This window comes from Sebastes umbrosus, chromosome 4, assembly GCF_015220745.1.
Source record: "Sebastes umbrosus isolate fSebUmb1 chromosome 4, fSebUmb1.pri, whole genome shotgun sequence".
NCBI lineage: Eukaryota > Metazoa > Chordata > Actinopteri > Perciformes > Sebastidae > Sebastes > Sebastes umbrosus.
Genome location: NC_051272.1, coordinates 10,202,298 through 10,214,738, shown reverse-complemented (window position 1 = coordinate 10,214,738; position 12,441 = coordinate 10,202,298). Strand labels below are relative to the sequence as shown.

Below are 12,441 nucleotides of genomic sequence, written 5' to 3'. Positions count from 1 at the left end.
TTCCTCTTTCTCTTCATCTTCCTCCTCCTCTTCCTCTTCCCCCTTCTCTTCCTCCTACTCTTCCTCTTCCTCATCCTCCTCCTCTTCTTCTTCCTCCTCCTCCTCCTCCTCTTCTTCCTCCTCCTCCTCTTTCTCTTCCTTTTTCCTCCTCTTCTTCCTTCTCTCCCTCCTCCTCCTCTATCTCTTCCTCCTCCTCTTTCTTTCTCTTCCTCCTCTTTCTTTCTCTTTCTCCTCCTTTCTTTCTCTTTCTCCTCTTCCTCCTCCTCTTCTTTCTCCTCCTCTTTCATTATATATACCATGGGTCTAATTTATCTTTTATAGTTTCTATTTCTATTCTAATTTTTATTTTTATTTACTTTTAAATATTTATCTATTTTTACCTTTCTCTATTTATCTGTATTTATTTCTGTCTTTGTGCCGCTGCAACACCTGAATTTCTCCACTGGGGATCAATCGTCTTATGATAATCATCTCTTATCTTATCTTACCAACACTGCCAATCTTTTCATGTTAATTGTTATCGAAGCTTCTTCAGCGAAAAAAACAAACATATAAAAAATATAATTCGTTTCAATGATAGTTTTATTATTGGTTATTTAGGTGTGACTTAAATAAGGCACATTCACATCATTTCTAAACATCCAAACCTGGAAATAAAAACAGTGGTACAAAAATAATTAAGACTTGACTTCTGATTGGGTTTGACATCTTAAATTAGACACTGAAACACAAAGACGCCGCTTTGCTGAAGACTCAGTGAATGTTTCTGTGTGTGACGGGACAAAAAACAGTCGACGCATCGAAGGAGAGTGGAAACAAACGGACAGTTGACAGTGAAAAAACAGATCGAAACATAAAGACCAGAAGGTCAAAGAGGTCAGTTTAAACTGAAGCAGTGAGCTTCATCCTCACTGAAACATAAAATAAGTGAACTATGTAAGGTGACTATTAGTGTGAACAGTAACACTGATGGTGACGACTCTACGGCATTGTAGCTGTTTCATTATGTTGTAAATATCCTCTAATGTTAAAGGACCAAACTGGTGGTTTTGCATGTTGTATTTCATTCATTAACATCTCCATGTTTTACATCACTGCTCACCAGTTTCCAAATCATAAATTCTTTTTTTTTTTTTTTAGATTGATCTACCTGCAGGCAGCCATTCGTTTTACTTAATTTCAGTACGTTGTGAAAATCAACTTGCAGAGACATGAAACTTGCTTAAAATCCTATTTAATTACTAATTTAAATAAAGAATCTTTGCTAATATCTTTCTTATATCATGATATGGCAAATGCAAAATTATGTAAAATAATGATATAGATCAAGTCACTAAAACTTCAACTCATTCTTTTTAGTTGTTATCAATTAATCTGCCAATTATTTTCTCTTTTCATAAATTATTTTTTTGGTCTACAAAATATCACAAAACAGTAAAAAAAATTCCTGGAGCCCAATCATAAGTCTATGTTCATCACATATTTTGTAAATTATATGTCCTATGTGCTGCTGGACGCTACTGTAAAATAGATTTTTTATCTAAGTAGAGCACGTTCCTGGTTAAATAAATAAATATATGTATATGAAAATGGCTCCTGAACTCCATTACAATGCAGTGATAATATAACTCTCACAAACAACAACACATGTTGACTGTGAGCAGCAAGTTTCAAGTCTTCAAGATTTTTATAGAAATAAATCAAATAAATGGTTATAAGGAAGGAAATCAATCTAAAATAAGTTGGTATGATTTTGAAAACAGTGACAGTGATGTAAAATATAAGATTTATAATTAATGGGATATAAACATTAAAAAAATGTAATCCTTTAACCTGCTCTATATCTGTGGAGAAAACACATCCTAACATTCAAGAGAAGCTGAACCTCTCTCTACAACACACTACCGTCAACAAAGGTCATAAATAAAATAAAATGATCCTAATAAAATTATAAGTGTAGTAGTATGATGTTTAACGAGCAAACCAACCAAACTGTAAATCCGTCTCTAACACTGAAAACAAGCCAATGTCTAGGATTCAAGTAAAACAACTTCAAATGAAGTCTGGTGGTCGGATCAGAGCTACAGTCTAACTAAAAACAAAACTAAAGCAACAGCGTTCATACAAACTAAAATAACGTCAGTTTGCATCCCTTTTTATTTTGTGAAGGCTGGAAGAAGAAAGTGCTTCAAACTCATGCCGGCATTGTTTCTGTAGATTAAAACTGTTAAAAGAGCTGCTTTAGCTTCGTCAGCCGGCCCCAGAAATGTGACTTCACTGTGTGCTTTCTACCAGCTCAGCAGGTGCAGCTTCATCAGTGAGTCACATCTCATCTCAAATTGTGTGCTTTTCATTTTGGCCTTTTTGTTGTTACGTCGAGGGAAAAGGAAACCAAAAGTTTTGTGCTCCTCTGTAATCTCTCTGCACGACTCCTCACAACAACGTGTCCACTTCAGTCGCAGCCTCCATGACTCGACTCTCCGCTCCTTTCTGTTGTTTTGTCGGCGTCTCTCTGATCGCCTCCATCAGTCTGGATTGTTGGGCAGGTGGGACTGGAGTCTGCGTCCTTGCTTTCTGACTGCAAAGCCTCGTTGTCGGTGTGAGGTTGGTCGTCAGGTGACTCTGACTGTCCGTTTAGAGGGGGGAGACTCTGGCTGTTGGTGTCGGACGGCTCGGTGGGGTTGCGTGAAGCAGAGGAAGTGGTTGAGGTGTGTGTAGGATGGCGTTCAGATGGGTTATCAGCGTTAGAGGGCGAGGATGTTGAGGTGTGTGTAAGTTCAGACGGGTTATCAGCATTAGAGGGTGATGATGTTGAGGTGTGTTTAGGAGAGCGTTCAGACAGGTTGTCAGCATTAGAGGGCGATGATTTTGAGGTGTGTGTAGGTTGGGGTTCAGACGGGTTATCAGCGTCAGAGGGCGATGATGCTGAGGTGTGTGTAGGTTCAGACGGGTTATCAGCGTCAGAGGGTGATGATGTAGAGGTGTGTGTAGGATGGCGTTCAGACGGGTTATCAGCATCAGAGGGCGATGATGCTGAGGTGTGTGTAGGTTCAGACGGGTTATCAGTGTTAGAGGGTGAAGATGTTGAGGTGTGTGTAGGTTGGGGTTCAGACGGGTTATCAGTGTTAGAGGGTGAAGATGTTGAGGTGTGTGTAGGTTGGGGTTCAGACGGGTTATCAGTGTTAGAGGGTGAAGATGTTGAGGTGTGTGTAGGTTGGGGTTCAGACGGGTTATCAGTGTTAGAGGGTGAAGATGTTGAGGTGTGTGTAGGTTGGGGTTCAGACGGGTTATCAGCGTTAGAGGGTGAAGATGTTGAGGTGTGTGTAGGTTGGGGTTCAGACGGGAAATCAGTGTTAGAGGGTGAAGATGTTGAGGTGTGTGTAGGTTGGGGTTCAGACGGGTTATCAGCATTAGAGGGTGAAGATGTAGAGGTGTGTGTAGGATGGCGTTCAGACGGGTTATCAGCATCAGAGGGCGATGATGCTGAGGTGTGTGTAGGTTCAGACGGGTTATCAGTGTTAGAGGGTGAAGATGTTGAGGTGTGTGTAGGTTGGGGTTCAGACGGGTTATCAGTGTTAGAGGGTGAAGATGTTGAGGTGTGTGTAGGTTGGGGTTCAGACGGGTTATCAGTGTTAGAGGGTGAAGATGTTGAGGTGTGTGTAGGTTGGGGTTCAGACGGGTTATCAGTGTTAGAGGGTGAAGATGTTGAGGTGTGTGTAGGTTGGGGTTCAGACGGGTTATCAGCGTTAGAGGGTGAAGATGTTGAGGTGTGTGTAGATTGGGGTTCAGACGGGTTATCAGTGTTAGAGGGTGAAGATGTTGAGGTGTGTGTAGGTTGGGGTTCAGACGGGTTATCAGCGTTAGAGGGTGAAGATGTTGAGGTGTGTGTAGGTTGGGGTTCAGACGAGTTATCAGCGTTAGAGGGTGAAGATGTTGAGGTGTGTGTAGGTTGGGGTTCAGACGGGTTATCAGTTTTAGAGGGCGATGATGTTGAGATGTGTGTAGGTTCAGACGGGTTATTAGCGTTAGAGGGAGATGATTTTGTGGTGTGTGTAGGTCGGGGTTCAGACGGGTTATCAGTGTTAGAGGGCGATGAAGTTGACGTGTCACTACTGGTGCTGCAGTCATCAGCGGAGTGTGTTTCATTTGTTTCAGGCTGAGTATCGTCTCTGGACGTCTGAACACCTGCTGACAGCGTGTCGTCAGTGTGTGTGTCGTCTGTCAGATCACCCTCTTGTGGAGTGTATTCAGTCATGTCCGGAGTGTGTGCGGGCTCCGGCGGCTCCAGTGTTTGTTCTCCTAAGTCCAGGGTGTGACAGCGACCCAGGGGCCGCTCTCTCAGCCGGGGCCCGGCGTCGAGGCTCGCAGAGGGGCAGCTGACCTCCACCGTCTCCCCTCGCCTCAACCTCCTCCTGTCTGGATTCCCCTGGGAAAAAAAATCAAGATCAGACCATGACACTGAGATTAAAGGGAAACTTTGCAGATTTGCTTTATATCGTTGCAATGTGTTTTTATTTAGTTCCTTGTATGAGTCAAGCTAAAAACACTTGATCCTACATTTCCCATAATGCAACCTAAAAAGCTTATTTTTGTGAAACCCTCCTTGCCTGATAAATGCCCACGTCTTTCCAATTCCACATCTCGGTGAATGAATGGTGAATGACTGCATTTTATTGCAATTTGCCTCTCATTCGCACACACAATTTTCAGGAAGGTCATTAGGATTCATCCTCTGAGGATCCTGAATATCTGAACCAAATGTCATGCCAATCCATCTAATAGTTGTTGAGATATTTCACTCTGGATCAAAGCTGGCCTTTCTAGATCCGTGCGTAAGCATAGCTGAAAACAGACATATGTACCTGGTTCAGGTTAGTTGAACACCTGGAGAGAGGACCAGAGGACCCTTTCTTCATCTGCTGAATCCTGAATCAAAACAACACAGTTAATACAACGACTTTATTAACGGTGTGAGTGAGAGCTGAAGCTCGGTGGGAGGCTACCTGCTGATGGACTGGGCCAGCTTCTGTCTCCTGCCGTTGGCGTGATCCTGCAACCGCAGACGCTGCACGAACGAATGAGCTGCAGAGGCAACGAGGGAAATTAAATTCTACATAATGATCGACTAATAATAATGCAAGAGTTTTCTAAAACTTAAAGAACGTCTCATGAAATGTTTGAAAATAACTCTGAAAATTCAGCACGGATTAATCGATTTGTTCCAAAGCTTGAAATAAACAACATCTTCTCTTGGAGGCAGAGTGGATGACATTAACAAACTATTTCTGATTTGAATTACCCAGAGCTCCTTTGGGCACAGAGAGGAGTTTGATTGGTTCAGCATCGGGAGAAAGTCCAGACGCTGTCTGCAGAGCTCTCAGGATCTCCGTGTTCTGCAGAACAAAATGTTAAAAAGTGAGTTAGTGTTAGTGTGATAGTGCTCATTTTCATCACTGCCAGTGTTTTATTATATATTCTTCTATAGCTCTGAATAATTTAAAATTAATAAAAAAAAAATCTTCAGTACAGTGTACAAATTATACAAATTAGGTATAATACAAAATAAAGGTATTGACAGTTTAGTAGAAATGGGCTTCAGTATTTCTATAGTGTGTATAATGCCACCTTGCCGCCCAGTTCGTAAGCGCAGTCCAGCGGCGTCCTCTGCCTCTTGTTCCTGAGGCCAGGCGAGGCTCCGCCCCTCAGCAGCAGCTCCACCAGCGCCTGGTGTCCGCCCCGCACCGCCTCATGTAGCGCCGTGTTCCCCTGAAGGTTCGCCACGTTCACCAACGCATCGCTCTGCACAGACATGACGTCATCAAAATGCATTTAATGTCTTCAAGAAGCAGCATCTTCTCCGAGTGTGTGGCGCCTTTTCAGACATGAGCTGGTTTCATCAAGCTTTTAGAGTGACAAGTGCACAATGAGCACATAAAAGTGATTCGGTCACTTATTCAGACATGAAACCGACATGTTGAACTGCCATCACTTTAACACAAAGGGCTGCATGTCTGAAAGAGTTTACCTGTAACAAGGTGGTGGCCGTCTCCAGGTTTCCACAGAGACAGGCCTGTATTAGTGGTGTGTTGCCGTAGTGATCCTTCTTGTTCAGTTTAGCGTTGCACTCAAGCAGAAACCTCATCACCTAAAACACAACAATAACAAACAAACTAGTGATGTCAATTGATTAAAATATTTAATTGCAATTAATAGCAAATGAATCGCACATTGTTCAAAATATACCTTAAAGGGAGATTTGTAGAGTATTTAATACCCTTATCAACATGGGAGTGGACAAATATGCTGCGTTATGCAAATGTATGTATATATTTATTATTGGAAATCAATTAACAACACAAAACAATGACAAATATTGTCCAGAAACTGCATTTAGCATAAAAAAAAAATACGCTCAAATCATAACATGGCAAACTGCAGCCCAACAGGCAACAACAGCTGGGGTGGGATCCTATAAAAGACTTATTTCTCTCAAATCTTGATCACAAATTTGTTTGAATCCGTGTTAGTGAGCACTTCCTCTTTCCCATGATAACCCATCCACCTGACAAGTGAAGCCTATCAAGATGCTGATTAAACAGCGTGATTGTTACACAGGTGTGTCTTTGACAGTCACAATAAAAGGCCTCTCTAAAATGTCTAAAAAAAGCCTTTTGTGTGCATAGATAAAGTCTAAAATCTTTTTGTCAACTTGCAAAAAATGGGAGAGAAAATAAAAGTGTTGCGTTTATATTTTTGTTCAGTGTACGTTATAAAATATTATTGCTCTCTGTGTGACTGTGACTCGGCATGATGACGAACTAATAAACCACTTGGCTCTCATGAACTATATTTTTAGCATTTTATGGTGACAGCTTTCCGCTCCCGTCCTACCTGGACGTGGCTGCTCTGGCTGGCCAGGTGGAGCGGTGTGGCGCTCTGGTTGGTGCGGGCGTTGACGTTGGCTCCGTGGCGGATCAGCAGGGCGGCCAGCGCAGAGCGGCCGTGCAGGGCGGCGACATGGAGCGGCGTGAAACCGTCAATGTTACAGCTGTTAACCCCGAGAGTTCCGGCCTGAAGGACAGACAGCTGCAGGACAGACGGAGGACAGACGGAGGAGAGACGAGGATAGACGGAGGATCAGTCTAATAAACTGTTTAACTGTCAATGCGTCAGTTTAGATTTGGTCTCTGTTACGTTACCTTCTGAGTGGGAGCGCAGTTCGGACACTGACACAGCGGGTGGCAGAGCAGAGCCTCGGACCGAAGCTCTCCTTCATCCTCCTCTTCCTCATCCATCCACTCCAACAGGTAACGCACCTGAACACACACACACACACACACACACACACACGAAAACAGCACTTAATTTAGCATTAAGTATTAATCAGTCCACTTCTGCAGATCTGGATGTTCAGATGGAGAATATGTTTGTTTTGAGTTGTTCTCACCATCTCCACGTCACCGTCGGCCACTGCCCGCAGCAGCTTCTCCACCTGTCAATCACACACAGCGTCAGTCACCATGGAAACAGCAGCAGTTGATTGCAGTTCACTGAACTGATGCTGCACCCATCGTCGTGAAGGGGTTTATTTTACAACAATGATCGGCTCGCTGTACATTATCCCACTTATTACACGGTTACTTACTTAAGAAATCAATAACTTTACACAAAAACAGTCCGCCAGAGTCCGACATAGAACTGTGCCCATAGCAACGGTCTGTTATACATAGCAACGGCCTGCTTTAAAGAAATAACAGACCGTAGAACGCTGTGATTGACCAATCAGAATCGAGTATTAAACAAAGCTGTGTAATAAAATGTGATAATTGAAATGTAAAAACAATAAAATAAACAATTATTTATAGTACAAGAAACGGTCATGTTTTGAACGAATCACTATTATATACTATAATGTGATGATGGTGGATGCAACAAGGATTTTCTCCACCTGTATCTGATGCACTTTCGCTAGATGTTTTGACAGATTGCTGGTGTTTCCGCTCTTACAAGCAAAAGACTTGTTGCACTTTTGGCAACTAGCATTATCTGCAGTATAACCATTTTGTTGTCTCTGCCATTGTCGACTAAAGGTTCTGACCCACCAAGCCGACGGTCGGCCGTCGGACAGTTTGGGGCCGTCGGTGGGCATCTGTCGGTCTAGCCTAAATGGAAACCAGAACGCTTCCTATACCAAAATCTTGTCTCATTGCCAACATATGAATACAGAATCTGTTTATAGAGATTAACTACAACCAACAACTATTGTTGATCTACTAGTTTCTGAGATTTTGAGGTGAGCAGGTCTCTATTGGTCATTTAGAAGTGTTTCCTGTAGTATCAGGTTGTTCTTCTCTCTGTTACCTCTCTGTGTCGGACCCGTTCTCCTTCTGGTTTGGCCTCGGAGCCCATAGAGGACGTGCTGGAGACGGAGGAGCGACGGCTGCTGCAGTCTGAGGCCAGAGGGGAGCGACTGGGAGACTGAGGAGAGGAGATATATATAAACACAAATATGTATAAATACAGGTTTTTCACACTAACAGCTTTCCAGATGCTAAAACTACAGTATTTTTGAGTTTTTTTTAGATGAAAGCTGCAATTATTAAACTATTAAAATAAAACTATTAAATTAATGGCCAACTATTTTGATTGATTAATCAGTTTGAGTAATTTTTGTATTAAAAAAAAAGAAAAATCTCTAATTCCAGCTTCTTAAAAGGTGAATATTTTCTGGTTTCTTCTTTGTGGACAAAACGAGACATCTGAGGACGTCCTCTTGGTCTTTGGGAAACACTGATCCACATTTTTCACCATTTTCTGACATTTTATAAACCAAACAACTAATCAATTAATGTGTTAAAAAATGAACATGAATATTTGGTGCTTATCAGGTCTGGACACTGTGACCTCTGACCCTTCAGCTTTACTTGACAGAGACATCACACTCACATCGACTCCGCTGTGCTGACGGCCGTTCTGATTCGACTGCAACAACACGAGGATCTGCAAGAAGATAAAACACACACATGTATCAGCAGCATAATATTTTCAGGAAGGCGGCAGCTAGAAGGAAGATGTTTCAGCATCTATTCATCTATATATCTATCTACTGATCTGAGGTCAAGTTCTCTCTGTTCCCACGACCCCGCCGCTCAAACACCTTCAGTTCCTGGAAACGGCAGCAGCTGATCAGATTATTGAAAATAATGAGCTCTGAAACATGAAAACATGTCAGTGAACATTGCTTTGATTTCTTTTTTCCTTTAATTATCTGTGACCAGCAGCTTGTAGTAAATCTCTGTCCTTCAGTTCCCACATTTATCAAACTTCACTGCTCGACATGTAGTGATTCAGCTTCAAAGACTGAAAAAAAACAAAAAAGTAAAAGGACTAAAAGTCCCGGGACTTTTGGTGGAAACCCGGCTTAAGAGACAGAATCCTGCAAAGACTCAACAGTGAACAGTGAGGCTACAGAACATTTAGCTCCCGGTGTGCGTTGCTGACCTTGGAGTTGAGTGCACACTGCAGCGGTGAGTCTTTGCTCTTGTTGAGGATGTCGGTGCTCGCTCCGTTCTCCAGCAGCACCTGGATGATTCCCTCGTAGCCCCAGCGGGCCGCCATGTGCAGCGCCGTGTCGCCTTTATCGTTCTGCAGGTCCAGGCGGCACGTTTGGACGTCGTAGTACACCAACGCCTTCACACACTGACACACAACACATAATGAATGACCTCCATCACCTGGACTCACTGCACATCTCCAGCTGACAACTATTTTCATCATCAGTGAATACAGAAGGCTGCAGGGGGGAAGTTAGCGTTGACAAAAAGCCATTGGGTTTCGGATTATTGCAGAAAATAAACGAACGTTTATGATACTTACACGTTTTGTTAAACAAGATAATCTCCACAAATGAACACCACTTTATGATTTTTTAAGTGTAAATGCAATCGCCACAAGTACAATGCTGACTTTTTTCCAGGTTTCAGGACTCATTCCTGCAACACTATATATCCATTACATTTTGCATTCATTGATTAGTCCATTACAGTAAAAAAAGAAACATGTTAACGTTGAAAACAGTTAAGAACAAAGTAATGATGTAAATCATCTCACTTGAGAATCTAGAGTTTCTATTTGTAGACTGATCCAATGCTTCTAAACAGTCCTGTGATAGAATATAATAATAATAATAATAAATATATATACATTATATACTGTATATGTTGAAGAACAAATAGGGAGTGCCGCACTAGGTCAAGAAACTCTGTGTTGGTGAGTGTTTTACTTACGTCCTCGTGTCCGTACATGCAGGCGAGGTGCAGCGGCGCGTTGCCGTTGTTGTCCTGAGCGTCCGTGTTGGCCTTGTAGTGCAGCAGTAGCAGCTACAGGACAGAGAGAACAGTATGGATTAAGTTTAATGTATGAGATATATATATATATATATATATATATATATATAATGGCCAGGACAGTTTTCCTCGCCAAAATTTAGCGCTAGTTTAAAGCTTTATTTAACCTCTGGAACATCGATTGCGTCATGCGTTAAATAAATTAGTGCCGTTAACAAATCTGCGTTAGCACGTTATCGCGTTAACTTTGACAACCCTAATAATGTCACAGTCATTTCATACATTCTTATTAGAAAAATAACATTTAGAGATGCTTTAAATCATCTTTCTGTAAGTGGAGGGTATTTTCATGATTCTTTTGTATTATGTTTCACACATAGTCAAATGCTGCGGTGTAGAATGTGTGTGTAAGTGTGTGTTATCACCGTGACTCCCTGGTATCCCCGCTGGCAGGCCAGGTGCAGCGGTGCGAGGGCGTGGTAGTCTGTGGCGTTGACCGGCGCTCCTTTACACACCAGCAGGTCGATCAGCTGGGACTGACCTGCCGCGCACACACACACAAACAAAAACATGTAAACTATCTTCAAAATCATAGTTGAAGAATCTCCTGTTTCATGCCTCTGTGTGTCTTAACAGCTGCTCACCGCAGATCGCAGCGACGTGCAGCGGAGTGTAACCTCGGTCATCTCTGGAGAACGGCGTGACGATGGATGGGTCGTTCAACCGCCTGCGACAGGAAGTCAAGTTACTTTACAGTGGTAGTTAATTACTCAACAGGTTAATTAGAGAATTTAAGAGCAGAAAACTGATCTCAGTTACAGGAATGAGTGCTGCTTGGCGGAATAAATAGATAAATAAAGATTTAAATGGTCTTTAATGAATAATTTGTCGTTGTAAACCTTTTGAGTACAGCATCAGAGAGTAAAGCAGCTGTGTGTCAAATGTACAAGTTCAAAATCACAACCCACTCACAGTTTTCTCAGGGTGATGTCAAGTATTTCACCGCAGATCTGACTCATGAGAACTTCAAGTACAAACTGGTCTGAATTTCACAAATTAAATGTGTTTGTGTACTGTATGAGTGTGTGTGTGTGTGTGTGTGTGTCTGTGTGTGTGTGTGGGGGGGGGGGTTCAAGTGGGAAGTGAAAGAGCAAACAGCTTTTCGTTCCTGATTCGAAAGGCTCTGATGCAACAAAGGAGAAAAAAGGGGAAATGAGGTTGAGTAGAAAAGTAAAAAAAACTGGGAAAAAATGTTTTGTCTCATTTCCAGTAAAACATGTGACTCTTAAAGGAGCAGTGTGTAGGATTTGGTGGCATCTAGTGGTGAGGTTGCAACCAACTGAAACTTCTCCCGTGTGCCAAGTGTGTAGGAGAACGACGGCGGCCGACGCGAAAACGTGAATGTACCTCTCTAGAAACAGGTCGGTTGGCTCCGGGAAGAGGACCTGCTCCCTATGTAAATTAGATGTAAACGACTCATTCTAAGGTAACAAAAACACAATGATTCTTATTATCAGGTGATTATACACTAAAGAAAATAAGGCTACACTCTGTTCCTTTAAAGCAGCTTCATTAATACATTTTATTTCCTGCGTGTGTGTGTGCGTGTGTGTGTGTGTGTGGACGCTGACCCGGACAGCTGGAGGTCACAGAGGTCACAGGAGCAGAGAGGATGACACATCCTGACGTCCTCGTTGCTCTCTCCTTCACTCAGCAGACGTTGCACCTCTGCTTCATTTCCATTGGCTATGTGCTACAACACACACAACATGGGAGATATCAATACAATATTCATTCTTATTAATTGCAAATTGACAAATTGACTCATTTAATTTCTATGAGAACAATGTGTCGGCAGAAAGCGCATCCTAAATGAAGCCTAACATTTGCCACGATGCATTGCAGCTACAGCTGCAGTGATTAAGAAAATTAAAATGCGACTATTTTGATGATCAATTCATCATTTAAGTAGTTTTTCAAACAAAAATGACAAATATTTGACGTTGCCAGCTTCCAAAATGTGAGAATTTACTTCCTTTCCTCATCTTAAATGATAGTAAGGTGGTCATTTTCACCGTTTTCTCATGTTTTATAG

General features: G+C 42.2%; 2 protein-coding genes and 1 long non-coding RNA gene across 8 annotated transcripts in view; 1 reads left to right on the top strand and 2 right to left on the bottom strand.

Moving 5' to 3' along the window:
* The window catches only part of LOC119486381 (cilia- and flagella-associated protein 251-like), a gene marked incomplete at both ends in the record, with an annotated part of 815 nt that extends 692 nt beyond the window's left edge, over window positions 1-123 (bottom strand). Inside the window, 1 exon segment of the mRNA XM_037766468.1 lies at window positions 1-123. This exon segment is cut by the window's left edge and continues 38 nt beyond it. Coding sequence (XP_037622396.1) covers window positions 1-123 — 123 coding nt within the window.
* A 441-nt stretch (window positions 124-564) lies between these two features.
* ankrd27 (ankyrin repeat domain 27 (VPS9 domain)) overlaps window positions 565-12,441 on the bottom strand; it is a 32,052-nt gene continuing 20,175 nt past the window's right edge. For 3 of the 4 annotated variants that reach the window (XM_037766285.1, XM_037766284.1, XM_037766282.1), the window contains exons 13-30: window positions 11,978-12,099; window positions 11,754-11,798; window positions 10,991-11,073; window positions 10,772-10,887; window positions 10,287-10,379; window positions 9,502-9,699; window positions 8,947-9,000; window positions 8,362-8,478; window positions 7,448-7,492; window positions 7,200-7,316; window positions 6,892-7,086; window positions 6,026-6,145; window positions 5,626-5,799; window positions 5,300-5,393; window positions 5,004-5,082; window positions 4,863-4,926; window positions 3,392-4,426; window positions 565-2,992 (exon numbers count right to left, since the gene is read on the bottom strand). In XM_037766285.1, coding sequence (XP_037622213.1) covers window positions 2,453-2,992; window positions 3,392-4,426; window positions 4,863-4,926; window positions 5,004-5,082; window positions 5,300-5,393; window positions 5,626-5,799; window positions 6,026-6,145; window positions 6,892-7,086; window positions 7,200-7,316; window positions 7,448-7,492; window positions 8,362-8,478; window positions 8,947-9,000; window positions 9,502-9,699; window positions 10,287-10,379; window positions 10,772-10,887; window positions 10,991-11,073; window positions 11,754-11,798; window positions 11,978-12,099 — 3,291 coding nt within the window. In that variant the 3' untranslated portion in view covers window positions 565-2,452. The remainder of the gene's footprint in view (window positions 2,993-3,391; window positions 4,427-4,862; window positions 4,927-5,003; window positions 5,083-5,299; window positions 5,394-5,625; window positions 5,800-6,025; window positions 6,146-6,891; window positions 7,087-7,199; window positions 7,317-7,447; window positions 7,493-8,361; window positions 8,479-8,946; window positions 9,001-9,501; window positions 9,700-10,286; window positions 10,380-10,771; window positions 10,888-10,990; window positions 11,074-11,753; window positions 11,799-11,977; window positions 12,100-12,441) is intronic. The other variant, XM_037766283.1, reaches the window with a different exon arrangement.
* Window positions 2,632-3,639, top strand: LOC119486383. 3 transcript variants are annotated; one of them, XR_005206513.1, is made up of 5 exons: window positions 2,632-2,734; window positions 2,777-2,816; window positions 2,874-2,981; window positions 3,090-3,219; window positions 3,499-3,639. It is a non-coding gene; the product is annotated as an uncharacterized LOC119486383 (long non-coding RNA). The 3 variants fall into 3 exon arrangements; XR_005206511.1 differs by lacking the exon at window positions 3,499-3,639 and having other exon boundaries at window positions 2,874-2,997; window positions 3,049-3,178; XR_005206512.1 differs by lacking the exons at window positions 2,777-2,816; window positions 2,874-2,981 and having other exon boundaries at window positions 2,641-2,724; window positions 3,049-3,219.